This window comes from Nannochloropsis gaditana (assembly GCF_000240725.1).
Source record: "Nannochloropsis gaditana CCMP526 unplaced genomic scaffold scaffold622, whole genome shotgun sequence".
NCBI classification, from domain to species: domain Eukaryota; class Eustigmatophyceae; order Eustigmatales; family Monodopsidaceae; genus Microchloropsis; species Microchloropsis gaditana.
Genome location: NW_005803331.1, coordinates 1 through 17,846, shown reverse-complemented (window position 1 = coordinate 17,846; position 17,846 = coordinate 1). Strand labels below are relative to the sequence as shown.

The 17,846-nt window shown below is 54.3% G+C and overlaps 6 protein-coding genes across 6 annotated transcripts; 3 read left to right on the top strand and 3 right to left on the bottom strand.

Annotated features, from left to right (window-relative positions):
- Positions 1 to 1,624: 1,624 nt before the first annotated feature.
- PPP1C (protein phosphatase 1, catalytic subunit) lies at positions 1,625 to 4,349 on the top strand (the record flags this gene model as incomplete). Its single annotated transcript, XM_005854115.1, has 5 exons — positions 1,625 to 2,070; positions 2,253 to 2,430; positions 2,657 to 2,953; positions 3,101 to 3,160; positions 3,373 to 4,349. Coding segments are annotated over 5 exons (1,200 nt in total), but the record flags the coding sequence as incomplete, so codon positions are not given.
- A 2,461-nt stretch (positions 4,350 to 6,810) lies between these two features.
- On the bottom strand, positions 6,811 to 9,561 carry NGA_0047702 (uncharacterized protein; the record flags this gene model as incomplete). The annotated part of the gene is made up of 1 exon (XM_005854111.1): positions 6,811 to 9,561. One exon carries the CDS (start codon positions 9,559 to 9,561, stop codon positions 6,811 to 6,813), a length of 2,751 nt encoding a protein of 916 aa, XP_005854173.1.
- Positions 9,562 to 11,090: 1,529 nt separating this feature from the next.
- MAGOH (protein mago nashi) lies at positions 11,091 to 11,616 on the top strand (the record flags this gene model as incomplete). Its single annotated transcript, XM_005854114.1, is given in 3 exon segments — positions 11,091 to 11,244; positions 11,312 to 11,589; positions 11,602 to 11,616. 3 exon segments carry the CDS (start codon positions 11,091 to 11,093, stop codon positions 11,614 to 11,616), a joined length of 447 nt encoding a protein of 148 aa, XP_005854176.1.
- An 847-nt stretch (positions 11,617 to 12,463) lies between these two features.
- On the bottom strand, positions 12,464 to 13,357 carry HADH (3-hydroxyacyl-CoA dehydrogenase; the record flags this gene model as incomplete). Its single annotated transcript, XM_005854112.1, has 3 exons — positions 12,464 to 12,490; positions 12,674 to 12,822; positions 13,018 to 13,357. The coding sequence occupies 3 exons, from the start codon at positions 13,355 to 13,357 to the stop codon at positions 12,464 to 12,466; spliced, it is 516 nt and encodes a 171-aa protein (XP_005854174.1).
- A 900-nt stretch (positions 13,358 to 14,257) lies between these two features.
- Positions 14,258 to 15,992, bottom strand: HPD (4-hydroxyphenylpyruvate dioxygenase). The gene is made up of 2 exons (XM_005854110.1): positions 14,569 to 15,992; positions 14,258 to 14,480 (listed from the first exon to the last, which is right to left on the bottom strand). Exon 1 carries the CDS (start codon positions 15,961 to 15,963, stop codon positions 14,569 to 14,571), a length of 1,395 nt encoding a protein of 464 aa, XP_005854172.1. The 5' UTR covers positions 15,964 to 15,992; the 3' UTR covers positions 14,258 to 14,480.
- Positions 15,993 to 16,254: 262 nt separating this feature from the next.
- On the top strand, positions 16,255 to 17,174 carry APT (adenine phosphoribosyltransferase). The gene is made up of 2 exons (XM_005854113.1): positions 16,255 to 16,347; positions 16,473 to 17,174. Exons 1-2 carry the CDS (start codon positions 16,295 to 16,297, stop codon positions 17,086 to 17,088), a joined length of 669 nt encoding a protein of 222 aa, XP_005854175.1. The 5' UTR covers positions 16,255 to 16,294; the 3' UTR covers positions 17,089 to 17,174.
- Positions 17,175 to 17,846: the final 672 nt, after the last annotated feature.

Here is a 17,846-nt window from a genome sequence, read left to right as displayed (position 1 = left end):
CCACTCTCGGCGCATACCTTCCCCTGTCATACCCGCCCGGGCCCTCCAGCCCCCCCGCCCGCTTGCAGACGAGGCCCGAGACACGTAGAGGGCCGCTGCATATGTGTGCAACCGTTCTGAGGGCTTGACGCTGCACGTCCAGGGGGTAGAAGTCGAGAAAGGCCAGCAGGGCCCCCAGGGTCCCGCAGGAGAGCAAGGCGGCGGGCGAGTAGCGGGCCACGTGCTCGAGCGCCGCGATGGCTTGCTCCGCCACGTCCATCCACTCCACGCTCAGAAGTTTATCAGTGAGCGTGACGGCCACGCCCGCGTCCAGGGCCAGGGCGACACAGGGCGGCACCTGCTCGAAGACCTGAGTGAGCACCTTGGTCGCCATCAGCTGCAGCGAGGGGTCGGGGGCCTGAAGGGTGACCAGGAGGTCCTTCAGATGCTGGTGCACGCGCTCTCCCCCATTACTCCCGACATTCACGCCAGCGCCGTGCATCATCACGCCGCCGAAGCCCGCCAGGAGCAAGGCGTCGTCTCCAGAGTAGGTAATTAGGTCGCACAGCTGGGATAAGGTATCGTACAGAGCTGCGCCGCCATCCGCCGCCTCTCGCGCCGCACTCAGGGCCTTTAACAAACGCTTCAGGGTCCTGGCATCGGCTCCCATTCCACCGCCGACCAATTCGGCGGGCGAGGCGGTCGAGAAGCCCCCATACTGGGAGGCCGGCGACGCCTTTCCCCCTCCACTCGGACCGGCATCCCCTTCAAGACCCGCCGCCGGCGTGGCGTTGCCCTGAGCCACGGAAACCCCCACCTTCGTACCGGTACGGCTGTTGCTAGTCCCGTTGCCCATCGAGACAAGGTTTGGGACGGCGTGTGAGGGTGCATGCCTCCTCTCCTCGTCCGGATTGCTTCCAGCGCCTGCCCTGTCCCTGGCCTCACCGCCGCCTCTATCGGTACTCATGCTGTAAGCTTACGGTCCGTGGCCGGTGTTCGACTTATTGTAGCAGAATTCTTTTTTTTTGCTGATGAAATGCAAGGCCTTTGGCCGTCCTAGCAATGTCTGTTTTGATGAGTAACGGAGTGAGAATTGATACTATCTCGTACGTATGATATCGTACTGTTCGCCAGGCTGCCGGGCATGTCACGGCATCTCAATTCCAAGACAATGAAAAAGAAACACGCGAGTATCACCAACTAAGTCGTACAGTTCCACACGAGGCAAATAGCCCAAAAATCAGTTCCGAAGAAGTGCAACCTGGGAACACTGGTTGAATTTTCTTGCCAGGCGGGCGAGCACGAGGCCCCCATCTTGAGCGGCGAGGCCGCCGTGACCAGGGTCGAGGGCGATAATGCTAATGGCACTGCGGTCACAGGTCGAGCGGGTGTCCGGCATTTTGCAAAGATTCCTCTGAAAAACGATGCATTAGTATGGTGAATGGCACGTTTTGGGCATGTACGGGAGCGTCCTTACCGTAGAGGTGGTGGAAGTGCGGGTCCGATCGCGTATGCCGAAAAGCAAGCTTGCCTATGGCCTCGTCCGCCTTATGACCAGGGTCGATTAGGGCAAGATTCTCCCGACAGTCTGCCCCTTCTCGAGTTCTTCGCCCTCATTGCTTGATTCTTACACCCCGCGCACCCAGGTGCCTTGCCAGGCCAGAGGCATCCTCGTATTCTCGGTGCCGCCTCCGAGTCTTTCGAGGCTGAGCGCGCGAGAACCCCACGCGTTCGGGCTGGTGCTGCTACAGCCTGCTGCCCCGCTTTCCATCCAAGATATCCGACTCTAATGTCAACAGCTACAACAAATGCAGCAGGAGGAAGTGTAGAAGGGATGTCTGAAGTGGATGGTATCATTGAAAAACTCCTTACCGTCCGTGGGGCCAGGCCCGGGAAACCCGTGCAGCTCCTGGAGTCGGAGATCCGCATGTTGTGTAATAAATCGAAGGACGTGTTTATGGAGCAATCGATGCTTTTGGAGCTAGAGGCACCCATTAAGATTTGCGGCGATATTCACGGGCAGTACTATGATTTGTTGCGGCTGTTCGAGTATGGCGGATTTCCTCCCAATGCCAACTACTTGTTCCTAGGGTGAGAACGACGGGAGGGCGACAGGGAAAGTCACAGGGTCATAAAGAGTACAAGGAGAGCATGGATGTATGGAGATCATAGGCATGCATAAGTGTTGCACTCTCTTGCCGGCAGAGAGTAATCGTCTCACCACGTCCTCGCTTTTCACGCTGCTATTTATCTCCCTACCCCGTCCTTCCCAGTGACTATGTGGACCGTGGGAAGCAGTCTTTGGAAACAATCTGTCTTCTCCTCGCCTACAAAATCAAGTATCCGGAGAACTTCTTCATTCTCCGCGGAAACCACGAGTGCGCCTCTATCAACCGGATCTACGGCTTCTACGACGAATGCAAACGCCGATACAACATCAAGCTATGGAAGGTACGGGCTTTTGATTGCCACGTCTTGTGTTTTGTCGGAAGCAAGGTCCCCGGCGGATGGCAATTCTCTTGTTCCTTTATAGGTCTTTCTCTCTTCTCGCTCTCTTTTCCCGCCCTGCCTCGGCGGCCTACGTCCCGTCCGAAGGTCCGGCTCTCTTTCATACGGTGTCTTGAGAATGGTCAAGCTCAGACTACCTGCTGCTCCCCTCCCTCTCGCTCCCGCACAGACATTCACGGACTGCTTCAACTGCCTCCCCATCGCCGCCGTCATCGATGAGAAGATCTTTTGCATGCACGGGGGCCTCTCCCCGGAGCTTACCTCGTTGGAGGAGATTAAGGATATAATGCGGCCCACGGACGTGCCAGACACGGGGCTGCTCTGCGACTTGCTGTGGGCGGACCCCGACAAAGACATCATGGGTTGGGGAGACAATGACCGTGGCGTCTCGTACACGTTCGGGGAGGACGTGGCGGCCAGCTTCTTGAAGCAGCACGACCTTGACCTCATCTGCCGAGCGCATCAGGTGCGTGGGAGGGAGGGAGGGAGGGAGGGATCAGGGTTTGAAGGGAGCCTGACGCGGAGGTCTTTGGAGACGGTCTGTGCCGGGCGACAGACCCGCAAACGGAAGGGTTTTACCTTTCTCACTACCCTTACTCGCCTACCCCCACAGGTGGTGGAGGACGGCTACGAGTTCTTCGCGAGGAGGCAGCTCGTCACCATCTTCTCGGCGGTAAGCCCCATATCGTCTTAATCATTCATTTCTCGTCTCGCCATCCCTTTCCTTTCTTCCCCGTTCCCTTCTCGTGCCCCCCTCCACAATGCGGGTGTTCCCTACCGCGGCCGGTCTGTCGCCTCCTCGCGGGCGTCAGATCGTCCTCGGATCGGGCCACCCTCACTCACCTTGACACCCGTCCAACACGTCTCTTTCCCCCCACCCCGTAGCCCAACTATTGTGGAGAATTCGACAATGCCGGCGCTATGATGAGCGTGGATGAGACGCTGATGTGCTCCTTCCAGATCCTCAAGCCGGCAGAGAAGAAACAGCGGTATGCGTACGCAGGACTGACAGGGGCCGGCATTGGTTTAGGGGCAGGCGGGGGAGGAGGGAGGCCAGCAACACCGCCTAAGGCGCCAGGGCTGATGGGCAATGGGAAGAAGTAACGGAGCAGGGGTAGGGGGGTTAAAGTGTCGGGGCAGGGCTCAATCAAAAAAGATAAGGTACAGAGGTCGCGCGACGTCACGCGAGAGAAGGATGGAATGGCCAACGAATGACATTCAGAGCCGTTGACGGCAGACATTGCGATATCAGCAGGAAACGCAAGGCTTCAAAGTACACACACGTCCAAGGGCCTGTCCGTAGGAGTGGCGAAAGGAGGATAGGTTGATGAGCATCGGAACCAGCAGAGATGGGGTCAGGACAATCACCACATCCAGCGCATCAGCGGTGGTATTATACGACCAGCCACCCGTCCGTTATGGGCACCTTGAAGCAATGCGGCTGCAGAGGGAGAGCAAGAGGGGACCCTACCGAGCAGAGGGGCTGGCGGGGCACCCGTCAGAATGTTGAATTGGGTGGTCAAGGGGGGAATCAGGGCTGGCTTGAGGGAGGAAAAATTGGAGCAGGAGAGGGAGGAGGGGAAGGATGGAGGGCACTGGAGGGATGAAGAAGGACGGACGTGGAAGGGGAGGCATTAGCGGCTGCTGGAGCCGCATCGGGAGAGGCAGCAGGGGGCAGTTTTTCGTTACCCATCGAGCTGCACCATGAGCAGAGCGTGCCCGTGGCGGAAAGATTGATACAAAGGTTCCGAGTGAAAACGATCAGACCTGCTCACGGGATCGCCACTATCAGTGTATAAGAGCGGGCACGGACAGAAAATGTTAACGCAGACAAAAATTAGGGCCACCCACCCGGCTTTCTTTCTCGGCTGTCCTTCATGGATGTTTGCCTAAAGTGGTTTTTATTTTGCTGTCATCTTACAAATACCACGCTTTTTGGCGCTTCACAGCATTCTCCCTCTTTTCCCCCACCTCGGCCTATGTGTCCCCTCCCTGCCCTGTATCTTCCCTACTGCCGCCCGCAGGTCCTGCGCCAGCCATTGATGAAAAACGTGATCCAAAAACTCCACTCTCGGCGCATACCTTCCCCTGTCATACCCGCCCGATTCAAGCCCCGCCTGAACATTCTCGCACAGGTAGGTGTCCTCTCGCTGTACCTCGTCCGAGGCTATCAGGGACTCTTCCACGTACGTGCGCAAGCCAGCCTCCCCGTCCTTTTCCAACTTTTCGGCAATGAAAGTTTCTTCCAGGAAGTAATCGAAAATGAGGTCGCAGGAGGAGGAGGAGACGGGAAAGAGGATGTTCAGGTCCATCCATGGGCCGTAGCGGTTGAGCATGAGCCCAGGGTAAATGTGTGCGTAAAGGGCGGCCTTACCCAGGCGCGTTGCACTTCCCCCTCCATGATTGGGGCTGATACGAGGAGGAAAGGGAGAAGACGAGGAAAAGGCGGACGTGGAAGGGGGGAAGGAGGGGGAGGAGGTGGAGGGCGCTCCGCGACAGGCCTGGACGGAGTATCGGTCGTGAACGGAAGCTCCATAAGAGGAGAGGTCAAGGGCATTCCCCAGGGCTTTGTGCGCGTAGGGAACGTGATAGCCGTTGTCCAAATAGTTGTCGCTTACCACCTTGTGGTTGCACTGGGGTGTCGAAGGGGGTCGGAAGAGGGAACGCGAGGAGGGAGAGGGAGGGTGTGAGGGCAGGGAGGTGAGTGAAGGGGCACGGCACGGCCGGAACTGTACAAGCGTACTCGAGAGATAGGTAGAGAGTACCGTACAATATGGGATCAGCCCACAAAATCCTACCTGGACTCGGTATCGCCGTCGGCGGACATGCCGCAATCCTGAGCTGAAACCGTGCTCGGCATCCAGGCGTTCTAGCAGGGGCTCCAAGTACGCCAGGGGGTGACTTCCGTCCTTCCCAACCACGTGAGGTGCCTCGTTTTCAGCCTGCCCGAAGCGGAGGAAGACCAGAGGCCCCCACGTCCAGAGAGGAATCTCCAGGAGCCCGTAGTCCTTAGGGGCAAAGTCACGTATGCCTGCCACACGCGTCGCCTTGGCCAGTCGTCCGTCCAAGCGATATTCCCATCCGTGATACGGACAGGTGAGAACGGTTTGCCCCACGCGACCCGCGTCCTCCGCCACCAGACGCATGCCTTTATGTCGACAGACATTGTAGAAAGCTTTCACATTCCCAGATGCCTCCCGCAGTACAATAAAAGGATGGGAGCCCACTTGTCCGCAAAAATAGTCGCCAGGTAGTGGTATTTGAAGAGTACTGCCGACGCACAGGGGGTTATCGGAGAAAATGCTTGCCATCTCCAGGGTGTGAAAGGCCGGGTCAGTGAACCAGGAGGCGGGAGGGGTAGAGGCTAACTCGATCGGAACATCAGGATCAAATCTTGCCAGCTCTCGTTTCAAGTAGTCCTTGTACTGAAACAGACTTCTCTCGAAAGGGCTCGTCGAAGCTTTAGCGCCAGTAGAATAAGGCAAGGAGGAGGAAGAGGAATTTCCTGCTCTACATGTCCGTGAGAGCAGTTGAAGCATCGGAGAGCGGTACCGGAAGAGACACCGTGCCTTAACAAGCACCGTCGGCGGCTTCATAATGGCTAATAATTTATGATGTTTGCGGAAGGTCACTGCTATCGGCATAATATGGGGGGTGTAAGGGACGATATTCAGTCAAGCGCAGGCGACTAGGCAGGCACTGCATTTCGAGGTGCTGCAAGCACTAGTAGTGATCGCCAAGGAATTTAAAGCGAGGACGTTCCTGTGCGGTTTGTAGCGCATGCGAGACGAATACCTACGAACGAAAGCACTAGTCAGACTCGAAGCTGGTACGTGTATAACGCGAGGGAATCCTTGCATCACGAAGTCGCGCCGCGTCTGGTGACCTTAAAGCTTCCTTCAGTCCAAAAGTCTCGTCCAAAAACACAGCACTCTGTTCAAGTATCCTTGTGAACCGAGTATTCTTGCACGGCCCTGAACAAGGGAAAATGAGAAAAAGACTGTCTTTGAGCGACCGGAGGCCTTTTTTAATTTATTATCTGTGGTGGTTGATGCATTCTGCGAGGACGTAGCAACTGTATCGTCTCTTCATTTTAGTTTTAAAATTGTTCCTCTAGGTGGAAATTAGGCATTTCTTAGATCGCCCCGGTTTATAAAATTATTTGTCTGGAGCAATGTGTCTTTTTTCGACCCTATATCTATTTTGCCCCAAATTCTGGCTTTAAATTAGCTGTCCGTGCACGGATGTCAAGATGAGATCGCGGCTACCACACACGCTTATTTATATGTTTTAATATTTGACATGTTTCCTCGAAGTGATGCCTCATGAGTCTCCCTTGACATAGCTTTTTTCACGAAGCTTTACCAGGACAATTCGGAGCAAAGGATAGGCTTTGGAGTCCTTGGTGACAGTGCCATCAGGCCCCAAGGCCACCTCCATAGACTCCTGAATGCTGAAGAGTTGGGCCGCCGCCAAGGCAGCCACCTCTCTGGACAGGTCCTCGGGGGGCGCGCTTGCTAGTTCCAGCAAACGTTCCACCCAGTATATTTGCAGGTTCCAGTTGCGGGACTCGGCTGCTCGGGCCGAGACCCCAGGCTCGGCCCCATAGAGGGCTAAAGTGGTTTGCGTAAAGAGATCGGCGACTCCGAAGCTCTTTTCTGCCTCCCCTGAAGCCGATGTCACCCATTCCGCCGTGCGAAGACGCTCTAAACGTGGGATGGCAAAGAGATGCGTCAAAAGGGATATTCGGCCGTCGTCTATGGCCTTGACTACGTCCACGGGGGAGCGAGCCAGGCAATACTGATACAAACCCGAGCATTCTCCTCCTTTGTTGAGCATCCACTGCACCGCCTCCGCTTGAGGGAATATGATGGATTCGTCGTCTGTTAGCACTTGGAGCACGCCTGCCAAGGCCCTCTGTTGCTCCGATGGGCTCAAGACCGCCAAAGGAGGAGCTTGGGCCACACCGGGGGCCGCGCGCCGAGCTCTGTTGACAGTGTAGCCCCCGATAAATTTCGTCAGGGACTTTGCTGCCGAGAGCACTACCTTCAAGAGTGTTGTTTCTGCGGCTGCGTAGCGGGTAAACTCATCCCCCTCCAACACCACGCGGTCGAGCAGGTTCTCCCTCAGCTCCGCTACCAAGGTCAGGCGATCCAAGTAGAAAGCGGCAGGGTCGGAGGTAAAGTCGAAGACGTTCACGTACGGATCGGCGCCCAAAGGACTCGCGTCGTCTTCATCCGTTCCGAAGAGGAGATTTTGGTCCGCCAGAGCCGTTAGGACCTTATGCGGCATACCAGGCGCTTCGTCTGGGAGCTCGGTGTATCCGTACTTTATGGCCGCAACGTCGTAAATGCCAATCGTGGAAGAAAAATAATCGACGTTGGTCTCAGCGGCACGCCCACTCACCAGGTTCATGGGCAGGTAGTCCATCACAGAAGTGCTGAGGCCGTGCTTCTGCGTGTACTCCACGTCCTGCGTCTGCTCCCACGTGACGCCCGACGAGGCCTTAAAGTTATGCCGCAAGCCCAGGGTATGGCCCACCTCGTGCATGATCACCTCGCGAATGCCTGCGTGGAGGATGTCGTCGGAGACCAACGCGTCCTTGCCCGCTAGCTCTCGGGCCAGTAAAGCTAACTTGGGTGACAAGTCATACTTCGCCCTCGCCTCCTGACATCGTCCATGCCGGTGCGCGTGCCTGAGCGTGGTCCGCCGGGAAGGGTGCATTCGAGTCCAGGGTCGGCCTGCCAAGGTCCTCACTGGATCGTGGTCGTTCCCATGGTCGTGGCCATGCTTGTGCTCGTGGCTGTGTTCGCGTTGCCCTCCGTGGTCCACGCCGAGCAGTCGCTGCAGATCTGCTGCCTCCCGAGCGGGGTCTAGCGCATCGAGGCCCGTGGCGGACTGGGCAGGATTCTTAGAGCTGTCCATCATTTCCATGTATGAGATCCAGTGCTTGACCCATCCGTGCGTGAAGATGATGTCCGACTTCAAGATTTCGCCCGAACGCGGGTCTACCACGGACGGGCCCAGCGCGAAGGTGGTATCCATATCGACAACCCAACTGATGGTGGAATACCGCAGGTCTCCCACCTGATAATCGTCTGGCCAGCCGCTTTCGTTGGGTAGAATGGCTCGAATGGCCGCTGGGCCGAAGCCAGCAGCTTGGAAAGCCGGACGCCAGGCCTCTACGCCCTGCCGAAATGACTCCCGCCACTGTTTCGGCACCGTGGGGTCGATGTAGTACGTGATGGCGCTTTCATTCGCGCCTGAAGAGAGACGGCGGCGATTGATGATCTTAACCTTGGTGTCCACACGGTCGGCCAAATGCTTGTGCGAGGCCGTCACGTTGGGGTCGTGGCGATGGTCGCCCACGTCCTGGTAGCCGATGGAGAAGAAACCAATGCGTTCGTCCAACGCGCGGGCCACGAGAGGCCTCTCAGGCAGTAGAGCCATGGAAAAACTAATCGTCTCACTGACCTTGGGCGACGCCGGGTCAGAGGGGTCGAGAGGAAGGAGGTACTCGGCCGTGATGTCCAGGTTCTCGGGGAAGGACCGGCTCAGGTCCAAGCGCAGCCTAGCGTCTTCCGCACCTGTCACGTCTGTGATGTAGAAGCCGTTCTCAATCAAACCTGAGGCATCTACTACGTAGCTTCCTTCCTCGTCGTCACTGGAGCCATGGTGGTCAATCACAATGGGCAAGGTCCCCACGCGCAATGACAGGGCCCCGAGCTCTACCGGCATGGCGTAGTCCGGGCTGCTGGTCCGCACGCCATACTGTTCTCGGAACATGTCTATGCCAGAGCCATCAGACGTGATGTTGAAAGTAAAGACAACGTGGTCCGTGGCCTCGGCGGGTTCGTGGAGGAGTAAGAGGCTGGAGGAGTCATCCCAGGCTCCGCGGGCGAAAGTGGCGCTAAAGATGACAGGTCTTGAGGGAGTTTGGTTGAAAAAAGCCTTAGGCATTTCCAGAATCAGGGATTCATCATCCGAAGGTAAGGTGTAGAAATCGAAGAAGCTTGGGTGCTTGTCGAACGCCTCTTTGAGCATGGGATAAGACATGACCTTGCCCTCCGACATCGTCTGCAAATGCACACTCAAGTCGAGATCTGCGAGGAGGAAGCAGATGACAATCAACAGAAGAAAGACACCCAGAATACGCCACTCAGCGCGTATTTCCTCCCACCATCGTTTGAGACGGTCTTGCACAGTGGGCCGAGGGGTCTCGTAGCCTGTCTGCAATTCCATGTCATTTAAGGTTTCCATGACTGGGGAAGATAATGCGCGTGTCACGCGACCGTACTCTTCGTAACTTGGCGGAGCAGCTGCCGATCTACGATTCGGAGAAGCAGATGTAGGGAAAGAGGTCTGTCCACCCGCGGGCGAGTGTAGGACTCCCAGGCACTGAGTAGGATCCGCCACTGTTGCCGTGGTTAACGCACCCGCCGGCTCGCCTTCGCTTAAGTCAGTTGTTTCGCTATCAGGGCTAATTGGAACGTATGGAGGAGGAGAGGCAGCGGAAGCCCTATTGGCTAAAGATCCTTCTTCTAGGTTCTCAATGATTGAAACCGCCTGTGAAGTTGCGGGATGATTCGAGAGAGGGATGAAATTGTGAACAGTTTCGAATAAATATCCTGACACCTAATAACCGCCTTCTATATCTCAGGAAATAATTGAGCAAGTCTCTAAACTTTTGCGCTAATAATAAAAAGCAGCAATAAGGGTCGTTGCGGTATTGAAGTAGAATGTATTCTAACGCCCGCGGTAGATAATCTTGATGCGAGAAAAAGCTTGCCAATACATATGGAGACATCCAAAGGAACAGAGGGAAGCACGGCTTCCCTACGTTATTAATAAATTTACATGGTTCTAGTAACGGCACTCAAACCCTTTTTGTCTCGTGCTTGAAGCGGAGATAAACACGATTTGCCAAGCAGACATGGCGAGACACTGCACCTGCCTGAGTTTGCACTTTTTCCCATAAGACACCCGGTCTGCCGAGGATGAAAAACTCATTATATATGTTAGGCGTATTCACCGCGATTTATACACAATCAGCAGTCATTTGAGGTGCACACCCCAAACATTTCATAACAAGGCGGCATCGTGCCGAGAAAGGCTGCAATTCAACACCCGCCAGGCAAAAACCGTTTCCGAACCGTTACAGGGTCGGGGGCCGTCGGCGCGTCGGGGCATAAGAAGGCGGAAAGAACGCGGAAAATTGCGCGAAGAGCACCTACCAGGGGGCAGAGGCCAATTCTAGGTGTGCGGCAAATGGATGCGGGACTACAGTGTAGTAGTCGGATGGTGTGGGGTTTTCTTGCTACGAGGGCTCCGGCGGAGGACTGCTTGCGTGCTCGTATCTGTCATGGAGAGATCGTGTCGGGTCACCACGGACTGTGGGTTGGATGATGGCGCACGAACGAGAGCGCCGCTGTATGTATAGTACGTCTTCAAATGGATATGCACGCTTACAGGCCCTTTACTTCCATTTCACCTACAAGATGATGTGTTAGCTTGATCTTGGCAGAGTGTGAGTGAGCTTTGATTGCTTGGCAGTGTGCATCTACATCTCTTGCCTTTCCTTCCACAACATGAGCAGGGACATCATGACCGTTGGTGACGGATTTTACCTTCGGTACTACGTGGGACACAAGGGGAAATTTGGGCACGAATTCATGGAATTCGAAATTAATCCCTCGGGTCTTTTGAGGTACGCCAATAACTCTAAATACAAGAACGCCAAGATGATCCGGAAACAAGGTACGAAAACAGAACAAGGACAGAGATTGTTGATCGCGAAAGAACTAACAAAGTCCCTTGTTCACAGTATACCTTTCTCAAACTGTACTGAGCGAATTTCAACGCATCGTTGAGGAGTCCCAGATCGTGGCGGAAGATGATAAAGATTGGCCGGAACCAGACCGGGTCGGGAAGCAGGAGCTGGAGGTCCGTCTCGGAGAATCCCACATCCGCTTTACCTGCGCCAAGATTGGATCGCTCCTGGATGTGCAGGACAGCAAAGATCCTGAAGGCCTGAGGATATTTTATTATCTCGTTCAAGATTTGCGGTGCCTCCTCTTCTCATTAATCGGTCTGCATTTCAAGGTACGTAGGAAGGCGGGATCGTTGTAAGGAAAATTACATTGAAAGAAACCAGACTTGTTCACGGGCCATGTTGCATTTGGGCAATTGTAATCATCCACCACGACTTGGTCTTACTAGATTTTATGAAAGCGAAATCGATTGTCTGGCTAACGTAGAGTCCTGCTCCCGATCCGCCCTGTCACAGATCAAGCCTATCCCTACCTGAGGCCTGCTCAGGCTATCCGTCAAGTCACAGGAAATGCGACTGAGTTTGTTGTATTGATGCGAGAGTACCGGGCTCAGACGGTCTACAAGGTAAAATGAAAAGCAAAATAGAAAACAGAGCCTCCGCCCAAGCGACACATCGTCCGCGAGATTGAATGGGATGTTAACTTCCTTTTTTTAAAACGCTTTGGGAGACCTTTCGCGCAAAAAGAGAACTTGAAAGGAGTTTGGAATGACCTACAACACACACAATAACACGTCTTGACGTCAGGCCGAGATTCACGCAAGCACAGCCTTCAGGAGAAATGAAGAAAATATCGCAGATGATTCATCACATGTGCATACATCTTCGACTGGTTTGTGTAGGCTATGACCATTTGCCGGAGTACATGCCAACATAGACTAACACATAAAGACACACAGGGGGAGAAAGGAAGACGTATGACGACTTTCGCTCAAGCATTTGGGTGGATCACGACACAATGAGAAACACGTGGCACAGACGCCGCTCCTATACGGGCCACGCACACGCAGTGATTCTTGTTGTAATCTCATCGATGTTGCATTCTCACATGAGAAAGGAACGGCACACAGCTGCTATATCCTCGGGCGAATTACCAGCGATGACACCACCTCCTGTCGCCTGCCGCTGTCCCATTGCTCCTCCTGCTCACTTGGACAGGGCAAAAGTCATCTCCTACCGAGTTATTTCAAAAAAGGGCCAGATAGCATTACAAGATGCAATGTGTAACCATATGGTGCGCATGAGAGAAAATTACGGACGTTAAGTGAGACACGACACACCGACACACACATATCTAAAGCTTACACATTTGCACACGCGTTTTCACATTGATGCCCCACCTCCTGGAGCTCGTACCTTGATTTCGACGGCCACGTCGCCATCGACGTACGCCTTCCCCTTCAGCTTGGCTATGCCAAACGACTCCATGAACTTGACCAGTTCCACCTCCATGACCAGAGTGTCCCCCGGCACCACAGGCTTTCGAAATTTGACCCCATCGATACCTGTGGGTCATTTTGCCGGTAGAACGGCCCAATGTATCCTGAGAACGCACGCCAGGACCCTCAAAAGGTCGTCCGAGGGGCATCCCTGCAAGGCCCTGCACGCCACGCAGTCATAACCTCATGCGAGCATCACATACACTTTCCTTGTATCGAAGTCCTTTCCTTCAGATGGTTTTTGATTGGTGTGTCACGTACCGGCAAAAAAGAAGAGACCTTTGCCGTCAGAGACAGGAGGCTGCAAGCAGAGCACGCCTGAGAGCTGAGCCATGGCCTCCACCATAAGGACTCCGGGCATGATTGGTCGCTCTGGGAAATGACCTGTAAACTGCGGTTCATTTGCCGTTATTTGCTTGATACCCACAGCTTTCTTCCCCGGCTCCATTTCAATCACTTTATCCACCAGCAAGAAGGGGTATCGGTGAGGCAAAATCGACGCGACATTCTCGTTCGTCAGCAGCGTTTTCAGATCCTTCGATACAGCTGACGCCGCTTGACCACCCCGCCACTCAGCACCAGCTGCGTCACCATCAGCCATCATTCGTACGGCATGCTGTTGGACGTGTGTAAAGAAGGGAAACGAACATCGTGAAGGAGCCCTGAGGTAGACCTGAGTCCAGATGCTGAAACCTCGAACGCCTTACCTTCGGAGCTGACGGTAGCGGAACGACAAAAGCAGTGCACATGGCGGGCAGGGCCACGAGTGCGGCTAGAAGATGCATGACTGTAACTAGATATTAAATAATGTTGTTGTTGGCGGTGCTGGTGTTCACGTCGTTGCTGGTGTTGTTATCAGTTGGAGCGGGTCTGTTACAGAGGTGCTCGCTGACAAAAGCAACGCCCGATCTTATCTGAAACTTACAGCCACTTTGTGGTTAAGATACCTTTAAACACAAGCCTAAACATATCAAAAATTAGAACGCAAAGCTTTGCGGGTTCGCCTCATTCCTCCAGCAGAAGCGGGTTTGGACAGGGGTGACGCATGCGTCTAGCCACATGTTCAACGAAGTTCGGTACGCCCGCCAATGATCTGAGGATAGGGCGAGAGTCCTTTCCACAAGAACAAGCAGCGGTAGACTTCAAATGGCCACCACCACATGTTGGTAAGTTTGTTTTGATGACCGTTCGCCATTTTCGTTGACAAACCTTAGAACAAATACTAAAACCCTATGGCGAAAAGCGAATGCGAGCACCTCAGATTTCTGAAACGTGCGTAGCTATATTCTCGTTCATCTAACCAGAACGTCACTAGATCAACTCAAATACCTTGATGGAAGATAACATTTCCTCGAGCTTGACTCTTAAAAACCTCAAAAAAACACAAGCGAGAACAGCAGCCTCGAAAAAAGAGAAGGAACCAGTAACACTTATCAACATCTCAACCAACGCTGCTGGATTTTTCGGTTTCAAAGGTGTTAATACCACACTCTGTACAATCCTACCATATCTGTTCCATCCCTATCCGATTCCTAAACATCCAGCGTTTTTTCATACTCCTCTATGGATTTGAAAAGGGCGGCGAAATTTCCCTTCCCAAACCCACCGCAACCTCCCCTCTGTTTCGTTTGTTCCGAATGATTGGGATCTGGAGACTCACAACCGATGCGTTGAATGATCTCCAGAAAAAGCGTTGGTCGATCCCCTACGGGCACGGTGAAAATCTGTGGAAAAAGGGAAGAGGAAAGGTCAATGAACCCTGATTATGACTTTCGACAGTCGGTTCCAATACCTTGCATGCCCTCCTACCTCCTACCCTACCTGTAATAACACGCCCTGGTCGTCTTTATCGGCCAGCAGCCCCAACTCCTCTATCTGTGCCAGCTGCGAGGCCGTCAAGCTCCCGCCCAGTCTTTCCGGCAAGGCCCGGTAGTACGATGGAGGCGGCGGGGCCATGAATGTGAAGCCGCCCATTTCTGAGACTGCCCGCATCTTTCGCATTGTTGTGAATATGTCGCGCGTGGCTAAGGCCAAGTGCTGCAATCCGGGGCCGTTGTTGCACTCTAAGTAGGTTTGAATCTGAGACTTCCGCTTGGTCCCGTACGTGGGCTCATTCAAGGGGATCAGGACATCTTCCGCGTTGTTGGCAAGGACGACGGAGTTCAATCCAGAATCGACAGTGCCCACGTCTTTCGCGACGAATTCCGCAAAAGGGTGGAAGCCCGTCATTTTTTCCAAGTACGACACAGCCTCGTTCAGCTCCCAGACGTTTCCTACCGCGTGGTCGATGCGTTCGAGACCATAGTCAAGAGACCTTTCCACCTTGGCACCCGTTGTGTAAGCCGCACTTGTCTCCTCCTGATAGCTCGGAAGGAAGCTGCCCGCGTAGCCCCCATGTCTCGAGACAAAGCGCAGGACAACGTCTCCGTAGGCCTGCACCTCCGACATCACCAAGTACCCGTCCCGCCCCAAGCCCGGGGAGGGATCCAGTCGGACAGGCTCTAGCACTCCTTGTCCGCCGTTAGCAACACATTCCTGGTACGCTTGTCTCGCGTCCTCCACTTCCAGCCCCAAGGCCCGCACAGCCACTCCGTGCCTGTTGAAGAACTGCGTGGCGTGCGAGGCCTCAAAACCTGGGTTCGGGCTGCTTCTTCTCTCTACAATCTCTCCCTTCCCCATCGACGACCCTTCTTCTGCTGCCACCTTATTCATGGAGTACGGTGCACTAAAGACCATCTGCAGCCTCTGGGACCGCAGGCAATAACTTGCGAAAAGCGGATTACCAGTAGACAAGTCCGACTTGGCCACCAGGTTCATACCCAGGCCCAACTGGAAACGACGATAGGTGTTAGTGGCGTCCCCACAGTAGATTTCCACGTGATGAAAGCTCAAGACTTTGAAACGGTCTGATTTAGGGTTCTGTCGTACAAACTTGGCCGCTCCCACGAGTTCAGTACGAGTGATGTGGCCCCTCTCGTCCGATGAGGTTGCCGTGCTGAACGTCAGAGCCGTTGGGGTACGTTGCCGTACGAGCTGGCTATGATGATTTTGTTTAGCCGCAAAAACGCGTGATTTGCTTACAATCGGGGGCACATGTGACAGGTACGAGAGGGCTGGCCCGGCAAGAAGGAGGAACAACGTCAGAGGAAGCGCGGCGCTGGCTGCAGAGGATAAGGGCATGACCAGATGGGGTCTTCTTTTGGCCATCGGGATGTGATATGTGTGCTGCAGCACCTACAATTGAAAGCGCAGGATGATGAGATGGTGTGACAACCACAGTAGCAACAAATACGGGCATATCAATGGGCAATCGAGCCGCCCGGACAGGCATCCACTGGGAGGAGGTTGGTCAGAGAATCCAAATGCGGAGGAAAGTTACCGTTCTCGTCGTCTGTATTTTAAAGTCGTGTCGTTGTCTTGTTTGAGTTTGTTGTGGTTTGATATTGATCAACGATAGGCGACTCCTCACACACTTCCTTTTTTGATGTCGATGTTCGGCAGGGTTTACGCTCACTTTCCCAGTTAGGGTCCTAGAAGCATGGCCGGAGTCAACCCTGCGACTTCGCAGGATTACGAGGAGGATAAACGCAAGTATGGTCATTTGATAAATTTGATAAATATGGGGAACGAGAAGGCATCGCACTTCCCTGGACTGGCGTTGCCTATTTTTTAATTTGCCCCTTCCATCCCCCTCCTTTCTGTCCATCCATACCAAGGATCGCGGCTGTAATCCCTTATTACGCCTTCAAAGGCATTGACCGCTTTTACGACATCAGCGGCCTTCTGCTATCTCCTGCTTTGCTTCGTCGGACCATAGAAATACTAGTCGAAAGGTACAAGGGCATGGCGATCGACAAGATCGGGGGCTTCGACGCCCGAGGCTTCCTGTTGGGCACGCCGTTGGCTTTGGAATTGGACATCCCCTTCTTCATGCTACGAAAGCAAAGCAAACTTCCAAATTCTGTGACAGGGGACAGCTATACAAAGGAGTACGAGGGTGACGATGGTAAGGGGGGGGACGCCCTGTGCATCTCTCGCACTGCGATCATCCCGGGGGACAAGGTTCTGCTGGTCGACGACCTGATCGCGACCGGGGGAACGCTCTTGGCGGGCTTGGACTTGGTCCACGCGCGACAAGGAGTGGTGGTGGAAGCGGCGTGCATGATTGAGCTGGGATTTCTGGAAGGTGGAAAGAAAGTGCGCGAGAGGAATCCTAACGTGACTGTGTGGTCTTTACTCTCCGAGGATCACTTGCAGACGAGAGGCCTCCCCCCGGGGACGGGAGGAAATAGCGCCGCGGGCTCTGCCTGTGCTTCGGATGGGAAGTGTTGAGACGGTTGAGAAAGAAGGTGGGATGGAATAAGATTCAGAGGAACCGTTGGGTCACCGAAAGCACAATCTTGGAGCAATGAGCGAGATTTGGTGTGTTAGCAAGTTGTGCCTTGCTTCCCATTCTTCTGTTCCTTCTCCTTAAATTTCACACTCCTTACGCTTTCTCACCACCACCTTCCGTAAAAGAACAAAGCTCCACTCTAAGCCTTCTCAACCGCTCAAAATCGTCCGTGAGGGCTCAGCAAGAGGCGTCACCGCCCTGTCCGCGTCATCCTCATCGGATCCGCACTCAGGCTGCCCGTTCTGTCATAGACTGGCCCTTGACTCAAGTCGGTATTGAAGCAAGCGGTAAGTCAAAATTTCCCGTGACTATGATTTTATCACCCTCCAAAAGACGAAGGCATTCGACACGGTCATTCCGCTTGTTCCTGTGAGCTTTGAGGCAATGCCACGCCTGCGACTTTGCAGACGCGCTTCGACGCCTCCCGGCCGTCTCCATCATCAACATCCATATAGCCACGCTTGACATTCTATGTAGACATACACCGCAACCAGAGCCCCCAAGACCCCGAGGACCTTGGCGGTGACGGGCCCGCATTCGCCCACTCCGTGCTCCTCCCCGCCTAGTTCTTCCCCTCCTCCGGCCCCCTTAAGCGCCTCCAACCCTTTAGAAATTGAGGGTACCCTCCCTAGGCATTCGTCTCCCTTATCTTTCTCTTTCGCTCCTTCCTTGTCATCCTTACATCAGCCATCATTCG